The sequence below is a fragment of the Callorhinus ursinus genome, unplaced genomic scaffold, assembly GCF_003265705.2.
Source record: "Callorhinus ursinus isolate GAN/ISIS: 27379988/994484 unplaced genomic scaffold, GSC_fseal_2.0 scaffold17, whole genome shotgun sequence".
Lineage (NCBI taxonomy): Eukaryota > Metazoa > Chordata > Mammalia > Carnivora > Otariidae > Callorhinus > Callorhinus ursinus.
In genome coordinates this window covers 26,260,084-26,269,727 of record NW_027397079.1, presented here as the reverse complement: position 1 = coordinate 26,269,727, position 9,644 = coordinate 26,260,084, and the positions used below count along the sequence as shown (strand labels likewise).

General features: G+C 51.2%; 1 protein-coding gene across 1 annotated transcript; it reads right to left on the bottom strand.

The window, feature by feature from the left end:
* Positions 1 to 7,590: 7,590 nt before the first annotated feature.
* On the bottom strand, positions 7,591 to 9,161 carry CLDN23 (claudin 23). Its single transcript, XM_025886226.2, has one exon. It carries the CDS (start codon positions 9,013 to 9,015, stop codon positions 8,140 to 8,142), a length of 876 nt encoding a protein of 291 aa, XP_025742011.1. The 5' UTR covers positions 9,016 to 9,161; the 3' UTR covers positions 7,591 to 8,139.
* Between the last annotated feature and the right edge of the window lie 483 nt (positions 9,162 to 9,644).

The window sequence follows — 9,644 nt, the reverse complement described above, 5'->3', positions numbered from 1 at the left end:
TACTGTTTTAACGTCTGTAACTATGTGCTAAAATGGTAACTTATCAAAATAACTGCTTTTTAAATTGGAGGAGGTCATCCGGGTTTGTTGGGGGGTGCTGGAGGACTGAATAGTCACAGACAGGGTCCAATTTCAGTACAGGCTTCGTGTGATTTAGGTTAGGGTTCACCTGCAGCAACTGTCGAATCCCAGCGTGCCTGGCCCATTGCTAGTCAGAGGTTCTGGATTTGAATCTTGGCTCTGTCACTAACTTTGAGGTGTACTTAATTGCTCTGAACCAGCTTCTTCATCTTACAGAAGGGAATGATCTCTCTTAAATCTTTACCTCTCAGGTAAAGGTCAAGTTTCTGCAGTGTAGCCAGTGTTCAAGTATTAGTTCTTTATCACTCCCTCACAGATACGTTTTATTACAAAGTTAGTATTCGCTTTTGTTGGAACTTTATAAAAACTGTTTTTCTTACACTCTCACTTGATTCTAAAACTAAGCACAGTTGACCTTGAACAACACAGGTTTGAACTGCATGGGTCCACATATGTGCAGGTTGTTTCAATCAGTACGTACAATACTGTGAGTGTATTTTCTCATGATTTTCTTAGTAATATTTTCTTTTCTCTAGCTTACTTTATTGTCAGAATATAGCATATAGTACATATACAAAATATGTGTCCATCGACTGTAATGGGTAAGGCTTCTGGTCAACAGTAGGCTGTTAAGTTTTGGAGGAGTCAAATTATATGTGGATTTTCTACTGCAGTGGGTGGGTGTCCCAACCCATCTGCCCAAGGATCAACTGTACAAGTGAATCCACTTTACTGATATAGAAACTCAGACAAGTGATTTGTTTAAGACTTAAAGTGGGTGGACACTGGGAGCCTTAACATAGTTTTGCAGGTATGGACTGGGGTTCATCTTAATGACCTCTTGCCTGCTGGGGAAACACTCGGATGCTACTTAGATCCCAGGCTCCCTTTGACCCTCCAGATGACATCTTATTTCACATTCTTTTTTTTTTTTTTTAAGATTTTATTTATTTATTTGAGAGAAAGAATGAGAGAGAGAGAGTACATGAGAACGGGAAGGGTTAGAGGGAGAAGCAGACTCCCCGCCGAGCAGGGAGCCCGATGCGGGACTCGATCCCGGGACTCCAGGATCATGACCTGAGCCGAAGGTAGTGGCTTAACCAACTGAGCCACCCAGGCGCCCATCTTATTTCACATTCTTATGTAAGGAATCAAGGGCACTGAATTTGTGTTGGGAGATGGGTGACAGGAGTGTTGTCTAAAATTCAATAGCAACCTTGAGCAAATCACTTAATCATGAAACTGTTTCCCCGATGATAAGGGGACAACAGAACCTACATCAGGCCAATGGATCATCGTTTGAAAATACAAAAATGCCTGTGCACTCCTTTGGGCATGGGACCAGAGGCTGAGAACCTAAGTCCAAATTGTAAGCACGACTTGACTTGGAAGTCTTTTCTTGCTTGGATTTTTTTCTAGAGTCTTCATAGTTTCTTGCAGAATGCATTTGTGCAGGCTACCAGGCATAAAGAGAAATCCTAAGCTTATTACTGTGGGTATGGCACATAAAATTGACTGTGCCTTGCAGTCAAATATAAAAATTCTCAAGCACAGATCAACGTGACCGGAAAAACAAATGCTGGCGGCTCCGCCCTTCCTGAGGCTGGGAGACACACGCAGCCGGAGTTCAGTTTCCTCCAGCGCTTAGCTGTGTTTGAGGGAAACCCTTTCAGCACCGAAGCGCCCGAGACCCCTCTCCGCCACGGAGGGACTCTGGTTTCTCTTGCCACCTCTCCCAAGAACCATCTCCCGGCCAAGCTGGCCCTTGGCAAGGCTCTGCCTCCATCTGTGGAAAAGTGAGTAAAAAAGACATGAGAGTCTGGCTTGAAAACACGCACGAATGACGTGCAGCAGCATTATCACTTTGTCCGGACAACTTTAGCTGTCGCCTTCACCTCCTTCACACCCTGAGCCTCCACCAGCCTTCCAACGCTAGAGTTCTGGCTAGCTCCGACTTCCCACTTCCGGACTTCCGCAGGCCCCGCCTCCTGGTTAGATGCCAGACACATTCACCATTTCCTCTTCCGGGGAACAGCCAAATCTGTGGGTCATGGAGGCACTCCTCTCTACTTCTTATCCTGGCTTAGTTATGTCTTTTCCTATCCTTGGTTTCCTGTGAATGTGTGCCTAAGTATTATCCCACTTGAATCTAGTTTAATGCATCCTGTTTTGCTTCCCCAATTCAGGAATTTACAAGACACCGGGCTCCTGGGTGGCTCAGTTGGTTAAGCGACTGCCTTCCGCTCAGGTCATGATTCTGGAGTCCCGGGATCGAGTCCCACATCGGGCTCCCAGCTCAGCAGGGAGTCTGCTTCTCCCTCTGACCCTCCCCCCTCTCATGTGCTCTCTCTCTCTCTCTCATTCTCGCTCTCTCAAATAAATAAATAAAATCTTAAAAAAAAAAGAATTTACAAGACACCTCTGAAAGTCCTTTTCACTGGAAAGTCTTAAATAGAAATAAGTACCCATTCATAAGATTAACAATCCCTAGGCACCCCTGCCCCCAAAATTGGCTTTCATATGTCAGTTATATAATCTTACCTGTTTGGAGCAAAGGCATGTTAACTGTTAAGAACCTTCTTTTGTGATGATCTCAGTATCAGGTGTTAATTTCTTAATTTCTCTCCACCGAAATAGATGAAGCAGTAAACCCCATAGCAGATGTAAAATTTGAATTTCTTTATAGAAACTCAACATCTGTAACCTGGTGGTAGGTATGGGTTTTCTTCTAGAAGGACAAGGAGCTTTAGAAAAGTTCATTGGTGGGGGCGCCTGGGTGGCTCAGTTGGTTAAGACGCTGCCTTTGGCTCAGGTCATGATCCCAGGGTCCTGGGATCGAGCCCCACATCGGGATCCCTACTCAGCGGGGAGCCTGCTTCTTCCTCTCCCTCTGCTGCTCCCCCTGCTTGTGCGCTCTCTCTCTCTCTCTCTCTGTCAAATAAATAAGTAAAATCTTAAAAAAATATAGAAAAGTTCATTGGTTCATGCTTTAGGTTCAAAGAGCCCTATACAAAACTTGACCTTTTAGGTTTTTAGCTAGCAATTCAGTTAAACTCTTGATACTCGTTTTAGGAAACAAATGGGGGAGAGATCATTGATGATGGGAGGGATGCACCACGTTGCTACTATTTTAACTGCTGGAAGGCTTGTGAAATTCAGAGAAACCAGGAACTAGAACTTGGAGTTTGTTGCCATCAGATCAGTTACTATATTTACAGATCAGTCTGCTTCCTCAGCCTTCACTATTCACATTTACTGCTCTCAGCCTCATCTCATTCTTAAACTTCACTCTTAAGATACTAAATTTATTATTTTTTAAAGATTTTATTTATTTGACAGAGAGAGACACAGTGAGAGAGGGAACTCAAGCAGGGGGAGTGGGAGAGGGAGAAGCAGGTTTCGCGCCGAGCAGGGAGCCCGATGTGGGGCTCGATCCCAGGACCTTGGGATCATGCTGAGCCAAAGGCAGACGCTTAACGACTGAGCCACCCAGACGCCCAAGATATTAAATTTAGAAAGGCCGTGTCACTACAACTAACCCGTCTTCCCGCTTGTACGGATGAGAAAACTGAAATCTCACAAGGGCAGGGCTTCTGCTATTAGAAAGCCTCTGTCCCCCCAATTCTAAAATTGCAGTGGCCCTCAGCCCTGTGATGAATGGCAGCTCTTTGGGAGGCACCCGTGGTGGTTGGAGAGAGCCATGGCGGGGGCAATTGTTGAGTGAAGAGCAGAGGCGCTGGGTACCTGTGAGTGCACATGCTGGTCCCCGCCTGGACCTCACGCTGATTTAGGCGCTCGGCTGCGCCCACCTGCCTGTCGGAGGAGGCGTTGGACAGGCCCAGGCCAGTGGGACCAGAGGGCGGTGGAGTTGTCTTTACCGCGGGTTTTAAGCCCTCCTCAACACACGCCAAACTGAAGAAGCAAGCCTCTCGTCAGCCTTGCCCCCCCCTCCACCCCAAAAGCCTTGTGGGTAGTTTCCTTGATTCCGACAAAGGTCCTTGTTTTCCTGTGTTCAGCCCTGTGTGATGGAGATTTGCTGGAGAGGGTCATTTAGCTGCGCACAGTGAGGAAAGAGAGGAATGTACGCGGAGGCCATTGGGAAGATTGGATGAGAAATGCATACGAGTTTGGTTTTTTTTCCCGTCCCTGGCCCCTCACACAGGTTTTTATTTGAAGTCGTGATGGTGTCTCTCATTTTGTTCCCTTCACATGGAGAAAACCTCTTCTGTGATGTGTTGGGACCCGGGGCGGGGGGGCACCAGTTGCCTTGGACTGGTCTTTGCCAGCCATTCACGAAGTTGCTCCTGTGGCCCATTCCCCCGACACCCCGTGTCAGTGCACCTCCACCCCGGGTAGGCCTGTGGCCCTGTACAAGACAAGTTGTGTATAAGGCGAGGAGGCACTTAGGGTACAGAAACAGATTTTAGAGGTAACTTTAACTTAGAAAATTCTGACGGGCCCTGAACAAGTGTTAATACCCATTTTGGGACTACAAAGATACATAGAAACCATCACGCCCTTACCTTCAATCTAGAGGTAAAACAGTTAAGTACATCAAGAAAATGCCACACTTGAACACGGGAGTGATATGTTCCAATATGACCCCTCAAAGCTGATGGGGGAAAGTAGCCATTTAGGGTATGTGGGGGTGATAACATGAGCCTTGGCCAAGCCATGAATGGAATTTAAGCTGAGAGTGGATGGCAAGTAAGGAAGGTCCCGAGGCTTTTAAAGACATGATTGACAGCCCTTCATTTTCAGAAGGTGGGATTGAACGTACGGGGTGGGTATGGGGGCGAGATCCACAACTCTGGGGATGTGATGAGGCCTGGAGATTTGAATTTCTCTGCCCACCGCGCCGTGGGCTGTCTATGCGTTGACAGAATAGGATGTTCCTCATGAGGTAGTCACAAGTCAAATTGTTTATACTTGATTCCGAAAACATTCTATAAAAGGCTGAGTTTGTGCCAGACTTCATTCCCTCCTCAAGAAGCTCTTAGCCTGACAAAGGGTAGAGGGCAAGATTTTCCCAGCCACACTCAAAGACACGGCTAACTTCTTCCTGTCCTTAGCAGCCAGTTCTAGAGCCAAGGAGAAGCAAAATATGCTGCCGGTGCCAGGCCTGCTATGCCATCACTGTTCTCTGGGCCTGGAATGTGCCCCACTCCCTTCTTTCCATTCTCTCCTCAAGCATCACCTCCTTCCTGACCACCTTTCCTAAAATAACACGCTTTTTTCCTCCAGCCTTTTTCCCTGGTCTATTACTTCGTCATTTTCCTCGTACATAGCTCTCAGGCTGGGCTTGGGTGTATAAGTTCCCCAAAGGCAGAGCTGGAATGGTGGCTTCCCAAGGTGTCCACAAGTGTGCTGACAAAACGACAGGTGTACCCATACCTACGGGTTGGCTGATCTATGCAGTGAAGAGGAGAGGGGTTGAGAAACCTCTCTGGCAGCTCCTCCTACCAGCGTCTGCAAAGGTTCAACAGCTTGTGTGCTAAGAACGTCACCCCTCCTTAGTGAGGGCATGCTTCTAGATCAGAGCCAGACTGGCCAACAGGCAGAGCAGGAACCCTGTGAATGCCGAGTCTGCTCTACTTTCACACATTCCTCGGTCCCTGCAGGCACAATCTGAGTAATCTTGAGAAGACTTCGCCCATTAATTGGGGACACATACTTTGTATGTGATTGGGATCATTAACGACAGGTTGTGATGGTGCAAGGGGGCAGGGCTGTTTCCCATCAGTGTCTTCCCTGTGGGGAAGTTGTCTGGCTAGTCGGTATTCAGTTTAGGGTAAGTTCATGCCCACAAGAGAGGCTCCGGAGGCTCCCGCCTGGTCCAGCGTCTTGCATGTCAAAGTCCTTGTGTCTCTGTGCCGCTGGGACACAGAATGACCTGTGTGCCCAAAACAGATCCCAGCCTGACACAGGAGTGCCTTGCCATGCTGTCTTGACTATTTTTATAGCAAAAACCAGTTTGCATTTTTTAAGGGAGTTTTGGTTTCATTTCTGTTGCTAGGGCAAAAACAGAGCTCTATTCTTGACAACAATTCCTTAATCAGCAGAGGCGGAGTGTTCTGAATATAAGCCCCCAAGAGGATAATTGGGCAGGGAGGAAAAGTAAAAACACACAAAACACTAGTTTTGTTTTTACCCAGGCCTCCCTGAGAAATATTTGGAATTATCATGCAGACAAAATTCAGTAGATTCAGTACTTGCTAGGAACTCAAGTCTCTGTTTGTTATCGGCTAGGTCCTGACTTCCCAGACCCTTATCCCTGCCTTTGGAGGTGTTAACTGAGAAACCAGGGTTGCCTTTTCTCCATCTGGCTCTGTTCCCTGGAGCAAGTGCCCTAGCTCATCCAGGCGGCAAGCTCTCAAAGGTCTGATTCTCTGCCGCCAGTTGGGGTTGCAATTTGAGCGAGGCACGTCCCAAGGAAAGTCTTGCAGCCCCAGGTGGGGGCCAGGAACCATCAGCTCTGGCTCCCTCCTGGGAGTGGGCTAGGAAATCAGTTTCAGGCCTCACTGTAGACCTACTCAATGAGAATTTGCATTTGAAAGAGATCACCGGGTGATACGCCTGCACTTTAGGGTTTGGTTGGAAAAAGGTAGAAACAGGTGATTCCGGTGTAAAAATGATAGTGTATCGGTACTATGCCTTCCACTGCTAATGAGTAGCGTGTGCTCTTTAGTCAGTTCTGCTATAACTCTCTGTTATCAGTGCTTACTGAACTGAACGTTCCTACCTCTGCATCGGCTGCCAATGGTAGGTTTTAAAGATGAAATTCAACTCAGTGAAAGGTGTGCATAAATCAACCAACCCCTTGAAATTAGAGCGGGCCCTGCCTGAGATTTAGTCCCCTTCGTGGAACACAGGGCTGCCTACCTGTGATTTTAGGCTCCACTGTTTACAAGAGGAAAAGATTTCCAGTCTCACTTCATGTTGGAAACTGGTGCTTCTAGTTTTTTCAACAATAGACTTGGCTTTGCCCAGAAACAGCACGGACTTGAAAATAAAGCAATCAGGGATTTAAGTGGGGCCCGTTGGCTCCTTTTAGTAATCTTATGCTAAAGAGGGGCAAAGATCTGAGTGCCAGATTTCAGGAACAGTGCCAAAGCAGCCAGGGAATTGTTAGTAATGATGAGTAAACTCCCAAAGTTTGTACTGGAGACAAAAAAGCTTTTGTGTGTGTACTGAAACTCTTGTGTTCAGCTTTTGTTTATAAATAAGAGATATATGCCCATGTTCTTTAACCTAATGTGATTAACAGGTTCCATTCTGTACCAAATATTTAATTTATGGTCCTCTATGTCCCGTGTGAGGTAGCCAAGGAAAAGAGCAGTATAGAGTTTAGTCTGTTCAATCCCACCTGGCTTCTAGGACAGAAACGCCAGTGACCTCAATTTTCACACCAAAAATAAGTAATAAAGATAAATCCTGTGTATACTTGAAGAAATGTAAATAAGAGTTAATCGAGTTATTCCATAAAAGCCACAGAAGCTGCTGGTGTTTGCATGGCTCTACGTTTATTTTAAGAGCTTCAATCAAACATAGCCAGTATATTGGTCTTTTGAGAGCCTGCAGGAGAATAAATTATACAACGGAAAAAACATTATATTTATGTAAGGTTCACTGGCATTTCCGGATACTGTTTCAAGGTGTTAACATGGTTCCTGAGCCTCTATTTGCTGATTTTGACTTTTCGTCCCATGTCAACACGATGCAAAGGCACCCTTTCTAGATCTCTTTCAGCTTCGAGTATGAAAAGCCCGTCACTCCGTAAGAGGATCCTCATCCCTCTGGGGAGGAAAACTAAATTCTACAGACAGAAAACCAAACCCAACCTGACCTAATCGTCCAAGAAGTCTCGCTTAGCCACAAGAAAGGAAGATCACCCTCCAAACCAGTTACAGGAACGCGTCCCGGGTTCGGACTCCGAGTCAGGTTATTTCCAGCCGCAAGGTAACAGGCAAGTTCAAGGCTGGACACGGTGGGGCAAGTCCTTGGTCAGCGCATCACCGGCCCAGAGCAGGCCTGGGGGGCGGGGGTGGAGGGCGCCGTCTACAGGTCCGAGTCGCAGGGCAGCGAGGCGTGGCAGGGCTGGGTGCTGCCCAGGGAGTCGCCGGGGGAGTGGGCGTCCTCCCCGCGGAGCACGTCTAGCTGGTTGGTGAAGGCGCCGGGCTGCGGCCGCGGCATGGGGAAGCCGGCCTTGGGCTTGCGGGCGGCGCCGAGCTCGGCGGGCCGCGGCCGGTGCTGGCCGTCGCTGTAGTACTTGATGGCGGGCGGGAGCGCGGGCTCGGGCCAGTCGACGTGCACCGTGCTGATGCTGCTGCGGCGCGGGCTGCCGGGGGGCTCCTTGCGGCGGCGGCGGCAGCGCCCCTCGCACCAGGGCGCGAAGCTGAGCGCCAGCGAGAAGCCGCCCAGCAGCAGCAAGCAGCTGCCCAGGTAGCCCAGCACCAGGCTGTAGCTGACGTGCACCGTGACCGGGCTGGCGTCGGCGGGCAGGACGGTGCGGTCGGCCAAGAAGTGGTTGTACCAGGAGACCGGCACGAGGCTGAGGAGGCCGGCGGCGAAGAGCACCACGCCCGAGAAGCCGGCCAGCGCGAATCGCGGCTCCTCCTGCCAGCAGCGCACGCCGAGCGACGCCAGCAGCAGCCCCAGGGCCGTGGTGGCCAGCGACGTGACCATGAGTGCCCGCGCCACGCGCACGGGCTCGGCCTCGAAGTAGCCCCACAGGTCCGGCTGGTTGCAGTGGCGCTCGTGGCTGCTCTGCTCGCGGCACATGTCCCACAGGCCCTGGTACAGCTCCACGTCCACCGGCTGGTTGAGGAAGCCCTTCACCAGCCGCCAGCCGGGCGCCAGCGTGGCCGTCAGGTTGAGCAGCAGCCCGCAGGGCGCGAGCACCATGCCCAGCGTCATCACCACCGGCGTCCGCATCCCGGGGTCCGCACTCCGCGCTCCGTGCCCCACCGCGCACCTGCCGCCTTAGCCCAAGTCGGCGCGGGACCGTCCCCACTCCGCCGCGCGTCGCCCGCCGCTCCGGCCTCCCGCCCGGCCCGCCGTCCGCAATCGAAACCAGCTCGCGGGCGGGTCTGACCGAAACCGCCCGCCAAGGCGCGAGCGCCCGGACACGGCCGGCCGCGGCCCAGCCCGCCCGGGTGGGAAGGGCGGGGGTGGGGGTGGGGATGCGAGCGGAGAGGCGGCGGGGAAGCTCGCGCGCGCGGCGGGCTCCGGGCGACCTCCACAGCGCGCCGCGCCGCCCGGGCTCTCCGGGACCGAGCAAAGGTCGCCCCGCCCTGCTCCTCGCGCTGCTCGGCGGCCCCGGCCGGCCCTGGGCGGGGACGGGGTGGGGGGAGGTGGGGGGGAGAGGGAAGAGGCGGCGCCGCCGGGACAGCCGCACCTGGCTCGGTGGCCAAGCAACTGCCCTGCTTCGCGGCGGATCTGAGTTTTGAGTGTCTTCCGTCCCCGCCCGTCGGCCCGGCGCAGGCAGCCTCTCCCCGCTCCACTCCCAGCGGGTCCGACGTCCGCTCCGAGTTTTGCGCGGTTGACTTTGGGCCACCCGCGGC